Here is a 17,690-nt window from a genome sequence, read left to right on the forward strand (position 1 = left end):
GGCGCCCCGCCCCACCCCGGAGGGCCACGCCAGGCCAGGCCAGGCCGCAGGAGAAGCGCGGGGGGACCGGGGGGGACCGGGGGGGGGTCTGCATCCCTCGGGGTCCGCGGCCGAACACCCCCCCCCTCCCCAGGGGAAACCCTCAGGCGCTTTCAAGGGGCAGCCGGGCTGGGCCGACCCAACCCAGGAACCCCCTGCCCTGCCCTGCCCTGCCCTGCCCTGCCCTGCCCTCCGACGAGCGGGTCCCTTGCCCCCTCCACCCCCCCCCGGCCCCTGGGTAAGGAGGAAGCGCGAGCTGAAGCGAATAGCGGCACAAGCCCCGCCACGAGGCAGAAACTGCCCTAATTAAGGAAATACCCCCAATCCTCTAACCAGGGCTGATCCCGCGTGGAGCCTCTAGGGCCCCTTCCGACTCGAGGGTACAGGGTGAAGGGGCCTCCAGGGGCATCTAGTCCAGCCCCCCAAACCATGCAGGACTCACCAGTGCCACCCCACCGACACTCAGCCCGATTTTAAACCCATGTGATCCCGCCACCTCACCCAAAATCTCCAGAACCCAGCCTGGCCTGGAGGGAATTCACCTGCCACCCCACAGCAGATTCCCTGGGTCTGCAAGGAAGGAAGGGCCACAAGAGGCAAACCCGGGCACGTCCCTTCCTGCCCACCCACTCTCAATCGAAGTTCACAGAATCAGCGTTTCTGTCAGAGGACTATCCAGCTTCTGCTTAAAACCTCTGCCGGACCACCCTGCAGCTCCCAGGCCAGCCCACCCTCGGCTGCTCTCATGCTCCCCCCACAACCTCCCACCTTTTACGCAAGCTGGAGTGACAACTTTGTCCATTCTTCCTCCAGCCTCGAGATAAGGACGGCTGAACTCCAGCTACAACCTAAACACAGCTTCTGTGCATGAGCTTCTCCAAGACCACATTCCAGCGAGGGGCAGGCTGCTTTCTCTGCCTGGGAAGATCCCAAGACATAGGACAGGCCCTATGCAGAATTATAGGCAATCCCTCATAACTGTTCAGTCAGAAGGCTGCAGTCATTGTCTTTCCCACCAGGCCATCAGTTCTTAGTGTTTTTGTTTGTGTGTCGTGGCAAACCCTTAAATTCATTATTTTTATGGTGTTGTCGAGAGGCGAGAACATGAGATGTGAGGTTTGTTCAGTCTTGTCCCTCCATGAGGCTCCACTGAAAACCAGCCGGGTCTGACTCTTAGCCAGGCCTTTTTGCTTCTCCCTCGAGATGCCACACCGAGTGTTCAGAAGAAAGGGGTGCGGACAGATGGCCCCAGGGGCTGAGAACCACAGAGAAGAGGGGCAATTCCGGCCCCTGCTGCCTTCAGAGGAAGTGAGGCCACACACAAGGTGCTTCTAGCGCAAATAAGGTGTTCAGGATTCTCCTCAGGGCTGTGCTGCTGCCTCTACTGGATCACTCAGTGGGCCGATGCCCTCCTCACAGGGTTGCCCGTCTCTGAGTGGTGGCTGGAGACCTCCTGGGGTAACAACTGATCTGCAGGGGGCCGAGGTCAGATCCCCTGGAGAAAAGGAGCATCCTGGAAGGGGGACGCTAGGGCATTTTGCCCCCATGAAGTCCCTCCAGCTTGGCCTCTCATCTGGAGAGCTGGGCTTGATTCCCCGTTCCTCCTCCACCTGCTGGGTGGCCCTTGTCTGCGTGGCCTGGGCATCCCCCCTGAGGGGCACTTGGGGCCAGCGACGGCCCGGGGCGGGGTGGGGGTGGGGGGGATCCACGCGGTCCTGCCCGCGAGGAAGGGGTTAAGAAGAGAGCCTGGCTGAGGCATGCTGGGAGCTGCAGTCCTGCCTCGCCCTTCCTGCGCGCGGCGCGGCCGGAGTCGCCCCGGGTGAGTGGGGGGGGGGGGGTCCCGGGCGGGAGCTCCAAGGGCGGCGTGCTGCGCGCGGGGTCCCGCCTGGCTGCGGCCGGTGCGTGCCGTCGGCTGAGGGTGCCGAGAAGGAAGTGCGGGTCGGGGCGCTTTTCAACCTGTCCGATGTCTGCAGGCCGCTCTTGTGACGAATCCCCGATCGGTTTCCCCTTGAAGCCAGCCGGGCAGCCCGGTCCGAGCCTTGCCAGCGGAGGCTGCGCCCAGAGGGCTCTCCCGCCCCCCTGTGGAACTCCGGACTCGGCGGGGAACAGCAAAGCCAAAGCAACGGGAGCGCCAGCGGCACCCCTGAGACCAACTCAGGTATATGAGCGCCGGAGTGCGGGCCGCTTCCCCCAGATGCAGCGGGCATTGTCCCCACGAAAGCTCAAAGGGGCCCCTGGACGCCGCTTCAGACAAACACGGCTGCCCCCCTGAGGATTTCTATCGGGGCCCCACCGTCCCCCGCAGATCATGTGGAAGATGGAGGGGGAGGGAAAGCACAGAGACCAGACCCGGCCACAGAAGAAGATACCCTGACAAGCAGTCCGACAGCCGCGTTCCTCAGGAACTGCTTCATAGATGGCAGAAAGACACCTGTTTCTGACAGGTGCTAGCCACTAGTCTACCAGAGGAGTGCTGTATCTTTCAATAGATGCATAATTAAAAAGAACAAAATGAATGGGGAATCCTCGTCTTTTCTCTTTTCCCTTCTAGGATGCTTGCTGGGATGTCTCTGTGCAGAACATGGTTCAGTCATTGTTGTGGCCCACGCTGCTCGCTTTCTTTCCTTGCAAAGAGAATTTTGCATTTGGCAGACCTGAATTCTTTTCAGCACAGCTCTTTGCAAAATGCAGTCGCTTCTGTTCTGGTCACGAACTGGGCAAGGCGCTATCACCAGACCTCCAGAACGCTGTGGGACCATGAAGCCCTGCAGAAATATCTGCAGACTTTAAGCCAAGAGTGTCAGAGGATTACTCAGTTGCTGGATGACTGTTCTTTGAGTGAACACCGTCGGAAGGCTCTGGCTAAGAGACACACCGAACTATCCCCGCTTGCTGAGATATTTGAAGAAACAGAAAAGGCAAAAAACGAGATCCAGGATTTGGAGGCCCTGTGTGCAAGTAGGTAAAGCATGTGTTTTGCACCATCTACCTTTAGAAAAGGGATGTTCAGGTCCTCCTCCTCCTCTTCTTTTTAATTCCATAGCATGGAGCACGAGTCCCCAATCTTTTTGAGCCTGCAAACCTGCAACATAGTGCAATATGGCTTCCAAAGGATGTGGACCCAGCCACAAAACGAGGCCACAGCTTACCTTCAGCCACCTGGCAAAAATCTTCGTGCTGTGGTTGCAGCTGCCTCCACCATCACAACTGAGGAAAACTGGGGGGAAGCCCCTCCAAGGTGGAAAAGCAGAAGCAGGCAGTGGCAAACGAACCCTGCTTGTCTGGTGCCTGGAAAATCCGGTGGGGTCCCCTTAAGGCAGCTGCAACTTGACGGCAGTTCCCACCGTCACTGCTAGGAAGAACTGGAATTAAATTTTTCAGGGTGTTACTGTATGACAATAGACACCATTTGGGATCCTGGGCTCTCCTTTAATCCCTGATCAGAACTATGTGGATTAGTTTGAATCCTTTTCTGTTGGAGCTGCCACTGTCCTTTCCATTTTTTTCCTATTCTCTTCCTTTGCACAGATGACCTTCTTGCTGAAAGCTAGGCAAGGAAAGTCATCAGAGGTGGGTGCAGGAGACATCCGGCTGTTTCGTTTCCTGCTGTCATTGCTTGTCCAGGTCACTAGGAGAATCCTTAACCGCTCCTGCGGAGCATCCTTAACCGCTCCTGCGGAGCAGATTAAATAAAAGGGCAAGGGCACCTTGGGAGGAGTTAGGGCGGGACCTGTCTGAGATAAAAACTCGGAGGGGCCCAATCAGGCTCCTGATTGGGCCCCTCCGAGTGCCACTTGGGGGCCAAGTGGCCGATTGGGAGGCGCGCATAGCTCGCCTCCCTATTGGCCACTTGGCCCACCCTGGACTGGCCACACAGATGGTTTGCCGCTGGACCATCGCCCTTAGCTGAGGAGAGGGAGTCCGTGAAAGGAGCAGGGCCGCCGCATTGCAGACACCGGTACCGCCATCCGTCCGTCCATCCGCCCACCCATCCCCATCTAACGCCCCCAACCCCCACTTCAAGACCCGGCCTCCCACCCTCCCTTCCCTGCGCCCGCCTGCCCCCTCGGCCGCCCGCCCCCTCGCCCTGATGTACCCTTCCAGGTGCCCACCTCTTTGCGGCCCGTCCAGCCCGCGGCCAAACACAGCAGCGGACAGCCCGCGCGACTCTCCCGGCCGCCTCCATCAAGCGCGACTAAACCACGCATGCTCACAAGTCTGTGCATGCCTGGTTGCTATCCCCCATGCCCGCCCCCCGCTCCGCAGATATGCCAGGCATGCGCTGAGTCTGGCGCATGCCTGCTTCCGTCCCCATCACCACCCACACCCACCCTCTCCTCGCCCAGCAGCAGACCAAGCCGGTGCCAGCCACTACGCTTGCCGCCCACCTCCCTGCGAGCGGCGCGTGGCCTGCCAGGCCCAGCTTGGAGGTAGGCGGCCCCACGGCGCCGGAAGGGTAGCCGGTGCCACCGGAGATGCCCCCAGCCCCCCCCACAGCCAGCCTCCGCTGCGGGGGGAGGGGGCCAGGTGGACACCTGCCCCGACCACCATATGAGCCCAGCTAACGCCCACTGTATTAACAGCACAGCGGGCTTACTTTCTAGTCATAGAATAATAGAGTTGGAAGGGAAGTCCTGGGTCATCTAGTCCAACCCCCTGTACTATGCAAGACACTCCCAACCCTCTCGCTCCTCCACTGTCACCTGCCACCCCCTTGAGCTTTCATAGAATCAGCCTCTCTGTCAGATGGCTATCTAGCCTCTGTTTTAAAATTTCCAAAGATGGAGAACCCACTACCTTCTCAGGAAGCCTGTTCCCCTGAGAAACCGCCCTGATTGTCAGGAACTTCTTCCGTAGATTTAGATGGAATTTCTTTTGCATTAATTTCATCCCATTGGTTCTGGTTCATCCCTTTGGGGCAAGAGAGAACAACTCTGCTCCATCTTTTACATGGCAGCCTTTTAAGTACTTGAAGATGGTTATCAGATCCCCTCTCAGTCGTCTCCTCTCCAGGCTAAACAGACCAAGCTCCCCCAACCTTTCTTCATAGGTCTTGGTCTCCAAACCCCTCACCATCTTTGTTGCCCCCCTCTGGACATGCTCCAGTTTGTCTACATCTCTCTACAGCTGGGGTGCCGAAAACTGAATACAGTACTCCATGTAGAAGAAGAAGAGTTGGTTCTTATATGCCACTTTTCTCTACCCAAAGGAAGCTCAAAGCGGCTTTCAGTCGCCTTCCCTTTTATCTCCCCACAACAGACACCCTGTGAGGTGGGTGAGGCTGAAAGAGCCCAGATATTACTGAAGAAAAAGAGTTGATTCGTATATGCCGCTTTTCTCTACCTGAAGGAGGCTCAAAGCGGCTTACATTCACCTTCCCTTTCCTCTCCCCACAACAGAGGGAGAGGAAGCTGTGAGGGAGGGGAGGCTGACAGAGCCCTGATATCACTTCTCGGTCAGAACAGTTTTAACAGCAGAACAGTTTTAACAGAACAGTCAGAACAGCTGTGACTGGCCCAAGGTCACCCAGCTGGCTGCATGTGGGGGAGTGCAGAATCGAACATGGCTCACCAGATTAGAATTCTGCACTCCTAACCACTACACCAAACTGGCTCTTTGATGCTACAGTAAAGCAGTACCATCACCTGCCATGATCTGGACATGATCGTTTGATACAACCCAAAAGACAACATGGACACTCTTGCACAGTGTAAACAGCAGCATGGTGGTGTCTAGTTGCCTGGAAAATAAATTAAATAAATCCAGTTTGTTGTAGTGGTTAGCACTGATAAAACTGTTCTGACTGAGCAATGATATCAGCGCTCTCTCAGCCTCACCCACCCCACAGGGTGTCTGTTGTGGGGAGAGGAAGGGAAGGAGACTGAAAGCTGCTTTGAGCCTCCTTCGGGTAGGGAAAAGCGGCATATAAGAACCAACTCTTCTTCTTCTTCTTCAAAATGAGCAATAATATGGTTAGCCTTCTATGGAAAAGGAAAGAAAGGAAGAGTCTGTTATTCTGTGCTCCAGCCCCTGGTCTATTTGTATGTTTGGGACATATTTTTGGCTTTCTCTTCTAGCAGAAGATAAAACATCAGTGGCCAAATCTATTTCATAATTCTCTTTGGAGGTCTTTTGTCTCTTTCCAGAACTGTGTTGTGTAAACCTTGAGTGTAAACCCCAGCCACATAGTCGCCAGGCAAAGGCAGCGCATGCATTTAGGAAGGGTGGGCAAAAACGTAATAACAGGGGCAAGAGGGTTGATGTGGCAGATTTGCTTTGAATGAAATGAAACTCCCCTCAGCGTTTGCTTCTGCCGTTGACATTAGAGTTAAACACAACAGAAGAGAGACAACTGCTAGAACTTGCTCTGGAGGAGAAGGAAGCTGTTGGCCAGAGAATCAACGCTCTGTGGCGAAAGGTGAGCAATGATGGGGTCAGAAAAGGCAGTAATTTGTTTATTTATTTATTAGATTTTTATCCCGCCCTCCTATACGGCTCAGGGCGGTTCACAGAAAGCATTGCAGGAGTAATACATGGAACAGTCTAAACGCATAACGCAGTCATAAATAACATATCAGTTACCTTGCGTGGTATTCAGATCCTTGTACATTTGGAAGAGCTGTCCTGTGTGCACAAAACCCTTGGACACCTTGATCCCAAGGTATGTGGGGAAACCCAGGAGACACATGGGTACAAAGGACAGGTCCACAGGACTGTGCAAGCTTGCCCCTGCTGGTGGCTTGCCAGCCGGGAGCACGAGGCCTGTTTGATGGAGTGCTCTGTGGAGTATTTCTGGGCACTGAATCTTTCTGCCAGGCCAGCAGGTCATGAGGAAGAGCCAGGGGTGGTGATGATGTGCAGGTAAGATCACAATGCTTTGCCCAGGGAGGTCCAGAAGGCTCCCACTTAGGGTTGGGCGCTTCGGTGCCCGACGCAGCCAGCACCCAATCCGACATCTCACTCCCTGGCCTATGCACAGACTGTGCAAAACTCAACGATTCAAGAGGGCTTTTTTGCACAGGCAGTCAGGTTTGCACTGCACAAAATGATTCCTAAAGTTCGTTAGACAAACTCTTAGGGACTGTGATCTGGGGAATGTGGCCCGTTAACATTTATGCTACGCTTCAGTTCCTTTTTAAAAAAGATTTCTGGTTGGTTCCAAATAATGCACCATGGGTTGACCATCCCATCCAGCCGGCTGCCTTGAAGCCCAGTGAGATGGGTGGACTGTAAATGCAATAATTAAACACGGCCCCGAGACGTCATGGTGAGGGGCAGTCTATAAATTAAGTGAACAGCAGAGTAACGAAGTGGATTAAGACAGGATGTGGGGATTCAGGCACGAAATGATTCAGGCAGCAAATGATCGACATGCAGCACAGGGCAAGTAAATCAGACTGACGAGGCTGCTTCCCACCTAGTCTCTCTTACCGAACTCATACCCCATTTCCTGCCTGTTATCAGATGTCGACCCCTATATTTCATATCGGGAGGCACTTTTCGCTCTGGCCGCCAGGAAGATCTGAGCCAAAGTATTATTACAGGAGTCTCCACCTTGATACACCATTTTATCTCTCTTATTGTAACTCAGTAGCCCATGCTTACAATTTTATGTATGCAATATTGGAGAAATATTGTTTTATTCGTATTTGTACCCTATTGTTTTAATTATGCTTTGTAATGGCCTTTAGCTATATACAATAAATGTTATCGTATTGTGTCGTACCTAGTCTCTCTCTGGGCTTCCGTGGCCAAGGGCAGGCAAAGGCCCGCTGACCGGCAGAGTGTGGGGGAAGGAGCAGCTGCCTCCAGCAGGACTCCTGACACATGGGAGTTTCTGTTCCTTTCGTTTTTTAGGACAGGGGTAGTCAACCTGTGGTCCTACAGATGTCCATGGACTTCAGTTCCCATGAGCCCCTGACAGCGAATGCTGGCAGGGGCTCATGGCAATTGTAGTCCATGGACATCTGGAGGACCATAGGTTTGACTACCCCTGTTTTAGGAATCCTGCCATCAAGGCTTTTTGGCTGAAGTGCCTTCCATTGCACCCAGAGAGAGCAGGAGTTAGGTACCCCTCCCCAAAGCCCCCTCCTCTCCCCTAGCTGTATCTCCTTCTGAGCTGGTTGTCCTTCTTGCCCACTCCCTCAAGCCTTTGGTGAGGCCTGGGGCATGCCCAGTGGCCTCCCTCTGCCAGAAGCCCCGTGGGCCCGTGCCCAAGCCCATCAGGGACCAATAGTGCCTGCTGAGGAATTTCCACCCATCGCTCCCTTTCCCCGCCCCCAGAGTGGAGCTTACTGACAGCTGATTCATCAGATATCTCCTTCCATGCAGTTTCAGATGAGATGAAAATTGGCATGCATTTTCCCGTGGTTTTGGACCTTCTGATTTGTGTTGTTTTTCCAGCTTTTCCAGGTCTTGCTACCCAGAGAGAAATATGACAGCTGTGACGCTGTCCTAGAAGTGACGTCTGGGAGGACAACTGGAGGTCAGCAAAAGTGCCCTCACCAAGGGCTGCTACAAACCACCTTCCGGGCTTCGTAGGAGTTTGTTTCACATTCTGATTTGACAGCCGATTTGTTCAAAATTGTCACCATTATTGCGAAGTCTGTGGGTGCAGAACTCCAGAATCCCCCCCAGCTGCCCCAAAGCTTCACTGTCCCAGACCTGCGAGCGCTGGCAGGGGCTCATGGGAATTGTAGTCCATGGACATCTGGAGGGCCGCACTTTGACTAGTCTGCCTTCTACTTCTGCCTTGTGGCTAAGAGCCCCTCATGGCCTTGGCTCCATCTGTTTCTCTGACATCCTCTTAAGCTGCCTATGCTTGCAGCTACCACCACTTCCTGCGGCAGGGAGTCCCACGGGTTAGTGGCCCCGGGTGAAGAAGGACTCCCTTTGATCTGCTCTCAGCCCCCAGCTTATGGATTTCATGGAGTGCCCTCCAGTTCTTGCATTGTCATTGGATGGAGACCAGGGTTGCCATGGGGAGGCAGGCAAGGCCAAGCCTCTCTCACGCTGACCAGGAAGGCCCAGGCTAGCCTGACCTTACCAGATCCTGGAAGTGAATCATGTCTGGCCCTGGTTTGCCTTTTGAGGCAGTCCAGGGTTCCTGGCAGAGGTAGGCAGTGGCAAACCACCTCTGAACATCTCTTGCCTTGCAGCGTTGCCATGAGCCACCTGCCGCTGGACAGCACTTCACACACACACACACACAATTAACTCAGAGGGGGAAAGCACACGCAAAACAAAACTGTCTTTCCCAGCCAGCTCAGAATGTTGAGAGCAGATTAGAGTCAGGTAATGGGGGGGGGGGGGGGCAATGGACAAAGACTCTCGGTGGCAAATGGAGGCAAACTCCCCTCACAACGTTAGCAGCCTGGGATGGAGGGGAAACCAGTGTGTGTCATTAGAGGTGCATTCCCAAGTGCTCCCTCCCCACCCAACTCTCCAGTGTGTGCTCCTTGGGAGGAAGGAATGTCTGACTTGTGCCTCAGACGATGCTAAGTCAGGGCCGGGCTTGTTTGTTGGGCCTTGAACCTCAACTTCCAGGCTGCAGACTGACCTACGGTTGCTCCAGGCCTGGCACTCAGCAGTGGGGAGGGGAACGCCCCCTTCGCTTGATCAGGCGAACAGCACACTGGATCGCAGGTCACAAAAACAGGGAAAGGCTTATGGTCATGCGGAGGTGGGGGACTCCTGGGGGACACAGGAAAATGTTGGCTTCTTAACAGCCTGCTGCCTGCTACTGAGCATATTCATTGTTTTCAATGCTGAGGGCAGTTGAAGAAATTAGTGATACCTAAACCGGCTTGCTGTAGCTCCTGAGAGCTTGCCCTTTCCTGAGAGGGGAGGGAATTTCCAAACTGTGTTTCCTCCCCCCAAATAGACACCAGGAATCCTCACAGGGCTGCAGTTCTTCTCCATGACATTTATCTGAAGCAGATTACTGACTTCAGGATGGTACAATCGGTACGCTTCTCCTACTGACAATCTCAAGACGATTCTTTGTGTTTCAGGTGACATTTGCCAGCAGTTTACGCAAGAAGTGTTTGAGATGTACCAGGGCTATGCCAGGTTCAAGGGCTGGACCTTTGAGACTCTGAATTACAGTGCCACTGGCTACGGTATGTTCTTGCCGGGCGTGTAGCGGGCTTCCAGGATTGCCTCTTGGCTGCATTTTCCAATGTGTAACGTGCTGCTTTCCTTGAAAGGCGGGATACACCACGCAGCTGCCCGTATTTCGGGGGACAATGTCTACAGGCACTTGAAATACGAAGGGGGGATGCACAGGGTGCAGAGGATCCCTGAGACCGGCTTATCGTCAAGAATGCAGCGAATCCATACTGGGACCATGTCTGTGATTGTCTTCCCCCAGGTAGAAGAGGTAAATCTTGGCCGAAAAGTACAGCAGGCGTGGGATGGGTGTCTGGCTTCTAATAAGGCAGCCTGTTCTTTGTATATGTGCCTTTGTTGCAAGGTATCGTGTCTGCATGTTGCCATTTTGGAAGGGCCCTTGCTTATGGTTGACTCTGTTCAGCATGTAACCGTCCCCCCCCCCAGGCAGGGGGAGGGGGGTGGGCAGAGCCACAAAAGGGGTTGCAGTAGCTTCCCTTCAGTCACACGATGAGGACCCTTATTTCATTTGTTCATTTGTTAGATTTTTATACCGCCCTTTGATATAGCTCAGGGTGGTTTACATCTAATGCCGCAGGGTAATACGTGGAACCACCTAAGCATCTAACATCCTCAGAAATAACATCAACAATGACCCAACAGTGGCTCTAAGTTAACAGAATTTCAGTGGTTTCGATCGACAATAATCGACAACTTAGATAGAAACCCCCAGAGAGGTCAGACTGGTTTAGGAGGGGTCTGAGGGTGGGGGAACCTGTGGATGTTATTGGGTTGGTTGGTCTCAGGAAAATGCCTGACGGAGGAGCTCCCTTTTACAGGCCCTGCAGAATTGTGGGAGTTCAGGCAGGGCCCTGATCTCTTCAGGGAGCTCGTTCCTCCAGGTGGGGGCCAGGACAGAAAAAATTCTGAGGAAGAAGAAGAAGAAGAAGAGTTGGTTCATACATGCCGCTTTTCTCTACCCGGAGGAGGCTCAAAGCGGCTTACAGTCGCCTTCCCATTCCTCTCCCCACAACAGACACCCTGTGGGGTGGGTGAGGCTGAGAGAGCCCTGATATCACTGCTCGGTCAGAACAGTTTTATCAGTGCCGTGGCGAGCCCAAGGTCACCCAGCTGGCTGCATGTGGGGGAGTGCAGAATCGAATCCGGCATGCCACATTAGAAGTCCAGACTCCTAACCACTACACCGAACTGGACTGACATGCTTGTACCAAAGCAGCATTTTTAAGAATCTTCAGAGCCAATCAGAATCCTCACTGGGCAAAAGGTCCACTTGGTCCTGCCCACTTTCTAAAACTACTTGGCAGATGCCAGGAAAGGTGCTGGTTCCTGAGAGCTCCGTGTTGGCGACCCTGCCCGGGGTTTTCTCCCAGAGGGGCTATTTATTTCTGCCTTCCTTCTCCAATAGGAGAGTGTTGGGTGACACACAGAGACAAGAAATCCCATCCAGCTGTTCTGAAGCGAATGCTGTGAGTTAAGATCCCCTTCCTCACTCAAGCATCACCAAGCAAAACGGTCAAGCAGAAAATGCAGGCACAGAGCCCTGACTTGGCTACTGTCCTTCAACGCCCCCCCCCTGTTTCCCTTTCGGGTAGAACTGACCATCTGTGACCCTGGCCAAGGAGCAGCTGTGTCAGGTGATGGAAAGAGAGCCTTGTAGGAAACTGAATCGGTCCATCATAGAAAAATACATGCAGTTGTCAAACCAGGCATTTAGTTAACAATATAAACCAAAAAAAAGGTTGGCTTTCCCCCTGAAACTTCATGTGTGGTAGTAAAGCTGTCATTTCCCTCGAGGTAACAATCAATGTAGACCCACGAGATCTGCGGATAGACACATTTCGAGCCAGAGGGGCAGGAGGGCAGCACGTCAATACCACAGACAGTGCTGTGAGAATTGTGCATATTCCTACAGGTAAGTGTCTGTTCCCTTTTATAGTAAACTAGAAATAAAGTCCATTTTAGGCAGGCATAAAATGGGCACTAGGGCCGCAGTGGCCAGGGAAGCCCTCACAGGGTGAAGGCTTCCCAGGGGCTGGGGTGCCACGGCTGTAAGGAAGGGGTGAGCAGGGGTGTTCTGTCGGCGGCTGGAACAGGCTGGCCGCGTCAAAGAGGCGGCGAGGCTGTTCCCGAGTACCCACCCACCGTGGAAGGACGCGGGGCCTTCTCCCTGGGCTCGGAGCAGGCTTGTAGTGGCAGCGAGGGTGCAAGGCTTGAATCGTTGGTGGCAGAAGGGCGGCGGCGAGGTGCGGAGGCGGCCAGGAGTGGGAGAGCAGCGTAGTTGCCGCGGCACCTACCATGCAGCAGCTCCAGGCAGCTGGGGTGAAGGGTGATCTTCGCGCGGCAGCGGGAACGGCCGGCAAAGGGCGGCGGCACTGTTGGAGGTGCGGGCGGCAGCAGCAACGGCTGGCTAAGGGCGGCAGTGGCAGGCGAGCTCCGGGCGGCGAAGGGCAGCGCGAGGGGCGGCAACGGCTCGGCATGGCTGTTTGTGGGGGGTTGGCGGAAAGGAACAGAGACGCCGCGGCATCCCTGCTCCTTTCCCAACGGGGAGGAGAGGTCTGCGGGCGGACTCACCGGCTCAGAGGTCTAGTTAGACTGAGCGGCGAGTCCCCTGGCGGCCGAGGCGAGGCTGGGCCAGGCCAAGCGCGGCTCCCCATTGGCCGCTTGGCCCCTGAGTGACACTCGGAAGGGCGAATCAAGAGCTGCATAGCGGCTCCTGATTCACCCTTCCGAGTTTTTATCCCAGACAGGGCCCGCCCTAACTCTTCCCCACCACCCCTTAGCGCTTTATTTAATCCACTCCGCAGGATGAATGTGTTGAATTGTTTTAGGCTGCAGCATTTCTCCATCAGGAATGGGACGACTCTGGCTATAGCCACGTAGCCCACGTGTTGTGTGTTCTCTTGCTCCCTGTGGTAGTTTGATTTGCCGGCCTTCCGTTGCCTGCCGTGGCTCGAGGGAATGGGGGAACAGCTGCGTCGGTCTGCAGAAATCCTCCTTGCTCAGCTGTGCCTTCAGCTACATTATGGGGCAGCCCTTGCAGCCTCTCCTTGCAGGGCTAGCGTCACTGAAGTCAGTTTCTTCTTGTCACTCTGTGTAGATATGACACTTTTGCTGGTGGAGAAAAGTTCCATCATGTTGCAGCCGATTCCTCTCTCCCCCAGAGTGTTTCCAAGGCATGAGACATTCAGAGGTGGCCTGCCTCTGTGTAGCTGCCGCTGGCCTTCTTTGGTGGTCGCCCATCCAAGTGCTGACCAGAACCAGCCGTACTTAACTTCTGCAGTTTGATGAGATTGGGCTAACCTAGGCCAGGAGTAGTCAACCTGTGGTCCTCCAGATGTCCATGGACTACAATTGCCATGAGCCCCTGCCAGGGAATTGTACATCTGGAGGGCTGCAGTTTGACTACCCCTGCTCTAGAGTACTTTGGCTAAAACTCTCCTCCTTAGATGAGTCTGCACAAGAAGAACTGGTTCTTTGTACCACGCTTTTTACTACCCAAAGGAGTCTCAAAGCCATGAGCTACAAAGATTTGTGCTGGGAGACTTTCTGATGGATGTTTTCTCATGTTCTGAAGGGATAACTGTCGAGTGCCAGCAGGATCGATCTCAGCTCCTGAATAAAGAAACAGCCCTGCGGACGCTGCAAGAGAAGCTGTACCGGCAGGCCATCGATAAAGAGCTGAGCGAAAGGAGCAGTGCTAGGAAGCTGCAGGTGAGCCTGTGTTTTCCGGCCTCAGCTGGTCACAAGCCCCCCCCCCCCCTTTGAGCCTACAGTTACTTGTGGCAGTCTGGCACAAGGGGGGGGGGGGGCTTGCTGCAAAATGGCGGCTGCAGGAGGTGGAGCCAATACAAAACGTCAGGGAGCGTTGTCCTGTATTATTCAATGAGCTGGCAGGGGCTCATGGGATTTGTACTCCATGGACGTCTGGAGGACCACAGGTTGACTATCCATGGTCTGAGTGATGTATTTTCTGGTGACCATTTGGTGTTGATTTTTAGAGGTTTACAAAGTCATGCATGGGGTAGAGAAGGAAGTCCTTTCCTCTCTTTCTGACAATACGAGAACTGGTGGGCACTCAGTGACTCTGATGAGCGGCAGGCTTAGAACAGGGAAAAGGGTAAATAACACGTGGAATTCAGTGCTGCAAGAAGTAGTGGAGGCTACAAGGATAGACAGCTGCTCGTGGGAACTGGCTAAATATCCGCAGCCCATAGGCTCCACAAAGTTGAACACTGTTGTGCTTGTGATTCTACATGTCACCTCTGGTTTGTTTTGGCCAGTCACTATGCATGGACTACATATCCCACAGAGTGTTGGGATATTAGAGGAACAGCATTGCACCTCAAACTTTGGGTGCTGCTCTGTACCCTTGTCTTGTTCCTTGCAACCATTTCTGGATGAGAGTCCCAAGGTAGTTCTTTCACCAGCCCCTGGAGGTTAGGCTGGGGTGGGGCTGCAACAGAAGTCAGTGCAAAGTCTACTGTTCAGCTATGGAATAGGCTGCCTAAGGAGGTGGGGAGCTCCCTCTCACTGTCCGTCTTCAAGCAGCGGCTGGACAGATACCTCTGCTGGATGCTTGAGGCTGATCCTGCACTGAGCAAGGGGTGGGACTGGATGGCCTGCATGGCCCCTTCCCACTCTAGGATTCTAGGAGTCTAGTTCAGCAGTGGAAGGGGCTGCCTAAGGAGGTGGGGAGCTCCCCCTCCCTCGTGGTCTTCAAGCAGCGGCTGGACAGATCCTTCTCCTGGATGCTTCAGGCTGATCCTGCACTGAGCAGGGGGTGGGACTACATGGCCTGCATGGCCCCCTCCCACTCTAGGATTCTAGGAGTCTAGTTCAGCAGCTGAATTGGCTGCCTAAGGAGGTGGGGAGCTCCCTCTCACTGTCCGTCTTCAAGCAGCGGCTGGACAGATCCTTCTCCTGGATGCTTGAGGCTGATCCTGCACTGAGCAAGGGGTGGGACTGGATGGCCTGCATGGCCCCTTCCCACTCTAGGATTCTAGGAGTCTAGTTCAGCAGTGGAAGGGGCTGCCTAAGGAGGTGGGGAGCTCCCCCTCACTGGTGGTCTTCAAGCAGCAGCTGGACAGATCCTTCTCCTGGATGCTGGAGGCTGATCCTGCCCTGAGCAGGGGGTGGACTGGATGGCCTGCATGGCCCCTTTCCACTCTAGGATTCTAGGAGTCTAGTTCAGCAGTGGAAGGGGCTGCCTAAGGAAGTGGGGAGCTCCCCCTCACTGGCCGTCTTCAAGCAGCGGCTGGACAGATCCTTCTCCTGGATGCTGGAGGCTGATCCTGCCCTGAGTAGGGGGTGGACTAGATGGCCTGTGTGGCCCCTTCCAACTCTATGATTTTGTGTAAGAAAAGATCAAAAGCAACCTTCCACATTAAGTCTGTGGAGAGAACTACAGCAAGACAAACCAGCCATGCAAGGTGGGTGCGTGTTGTGGGTTCAGGAACAGCACACAGGACAGGGTTAATATGTTTTGTATCCCAATATTTTTCCAGGGGCTTCTTTTTCCCAGAGCGTTTTTTATTGTTCGGATTTTATATATGCACACTTTGTAGAGTGCACACTTTGCACTGGAAACTCTGCCTGGCAACCTTTAGTTATTGATATTTCATTTAGCAGGCCTTTTTTCTATTTTGGAGGTGGGGGAGGGGGTCTCAGGGAAAACTTGCTTTTCTCTGCAGGCGGCACGATTAACAGAGCCACCCAGTAGTAGAACAGGAGCTACTTTACATAGTGGTAAATTGGTAGGCGAGCTGAAGACCTCTTCTTTTGTAAAAGCAAAGAAATTTTTTAAAAAAGTATCATCCTTTTGAGTAAATGAGATAGAATTGATCATTGTAATAGCTGGTAATTGATAAAATGCTTGGGGAATTAATTAAAAGGGCTATATAAAAACTGAAATTTCAGGTCTTATAAGTGCTTTTTTATAGAGGTGATACTTTGCATACAATAAAATAAATTCTAACATCTGGATTATATAGAATATTTGTTGTTGTTGTTAGGTGTGAAGTCGAGTCCGACCCATCATGACCCCATGGACAATGATCCTCCAGGCCCTCCTGTCCTCTCCCATTCCCTGGAGTCCATTTAAGTTTGCACCGACTGCTTCAGTGACTCCATCCAGCCACCTCATTCTCTGTCATCCCCTTCTTCTTTTGCCCTCGATTGCTCCCAGCATTAGGCTCTTCTCCAGGGAGTCCTTCCTTCTCATGAGGTGGCCAAAGTATTTGAGTTTCATCTTCAGGATCTGGCCTTCTAAGGAGCAGTCTGGGCTGATCTCCTCTAGGACTGAGCGGTTTGTTCGCCTTGCAGTCCAAGGGACTCGCAAGAGTCTTCTCCAGCACCAGAGTTCAAAAGCCTCAATTCTTTGACGCTCGGCCTTCCTTATGGTCCAACTTTCGCAGCCATACATTGCAACTGGGAAGACCATAGCCTTGACTAGACACACTTTTGTTGGCAGGGTGATGTCTCTGCTTTTTAGGATGCTGTCTAGATTTGCCATGAATATTTGACATGAACATAAATTCATTAATATTTGACGTTAATAGTGGTACGACGCAGCATAAATTGGGATTACACCAGAATAGGTTTGTATTTTTGGTGCTAAATAAAACTTTGTGTTTGTTTGTTTTTTTAAAACAGTTAGGGACAAGAGCTCAGTCAGAGCGAATTCGCACCTATAATTTCAACCAAGACAGAGTCACGGACCACAGGATCTCCTATGAAGCACGTGATATCAAGGTAGCCTTATTAAATCAGGGGTTCTGAGGAGAGGGGGTGATCATAGGCAGCTGTCTTAGGCTGAGCCAGGCTCTTGGTCTGCCTCCCTTGGAGTGGCACTCTGTTCACGGACAGCGACTCCTGGCAGGTTTCTTTTCCCAACCAGCTGCTTCAGACCTGGGCAGTGCCAGGGATCGAATCTGGGACTTTCCGCATACAAGCCAAGTGCATTTCTCTGAGAGGTTGCTGTCTTGTTTTGACCCATATCGATCAAAATAATATGGCACTAGAGGGTCTTTCTGTTGGCCTGGCAGAATGGGCCTGCATGAAAACTTGATAAGTAGACCCTGAGCATCGGTAACATGTTTAGGGTTTGATAAGGTAAAGGTATCCCCTGTGCAAGCACCGAGTCATGTCTGACCCTTGGGGTGACGCCCTCTAGCGTTTTCATGGCAGACTCAATACGGGGTGGTTTGCCAGTGCCTTCCCCAGTCATTACCCTTTGATAGCACTCCCAAATCACTTGGATCTCGCCTGTCTGTAGCAGCTTCCTTTATTCTTTCCTGTCTTTTGCTAGGAATTCCTATGTGGCGGGGAGCAGCTGGACGATCTGATCAGCAGGCTGTTGGAAGTGGCAGAGATAGAAAGTCTGACTGAACACCTGGAACAGAACTGTAAACTTCTACGAGGAGATTCTTGACTTCTATTAAACTATATACACACACACATACACACACAAAATTGTCTCTGGTCCTCTCCTGTTGCTAGGATTTCTGGTTTTCTTATGCCTT

The 17,690-nt window shown here is 53.2% G+C and overlaps 1 protein-coding gene across 3 annotated transcripts; it reads left to right on the plus strand.

The window, feature by feature from the left end:
- The first annotated feature begins 57 nt into the window (after positions 1–57).
- Positions 58–17,629, plus strand: MTRF1 (mitochondrial translation release factor 1). 3 transcript variants are annotated; one of them, XM_077344101.1, is made up of 10 exons: positions 58–1,364; positions 2,013–2,997; positions 6,366–6,457; positions 8,443–8,524; positions 10,053–10,160; positions 10,248–10,420; positions 11,965–12,082; positions 13,745–13,881; positions 16,822–16,920; positions 17,477–17,629. In XM_077344101.1, the coding sequence occupies exons 2-10, from the start codon at positions 2,592–2,594 to the stop codon at positions 17,597–17,599; spliced, it is 1,338 nt and encodes a 445-aa protein (XP_077200216.1). In that variant the 5' UTR covers positions 58–1,364; positions 2,013–2,591; the 3' UTR covers positions 17,600–17,629. The 3 variants fall into 3 exon arrangements, with proteins under 3 accessions (XP_077200216.1, XP_077200215.1, XP_077200214.1); XM_077344100.1 differs by lacking the exon at positions 58–1,364 and adding an exon at positions 1,729–1,858; XM_077344099.1 differs by lacking the exon at positions 58–1,364 and having other exon boundaries at positions 1,869–2,197; positions 2,591–2,997.
- Positions 17,630–17,690: the final 61 nt, after the last annotated feature.

Source organism: Paroedura picta, chromosome 6, assembly GCF_049243985.1.
Source record: "Paroedura picta isolate Pp20150507F chromosome 6, Ppicta_v3.0, whole genome shotgun sequence".
NCBI classification, from domain to species: domain Eukaryota; kingdom Metazoa; phylum Chordata; class Lepidosauria; order Squamata; family Gekkonidae; genus Paroedura; species Paroedura picta.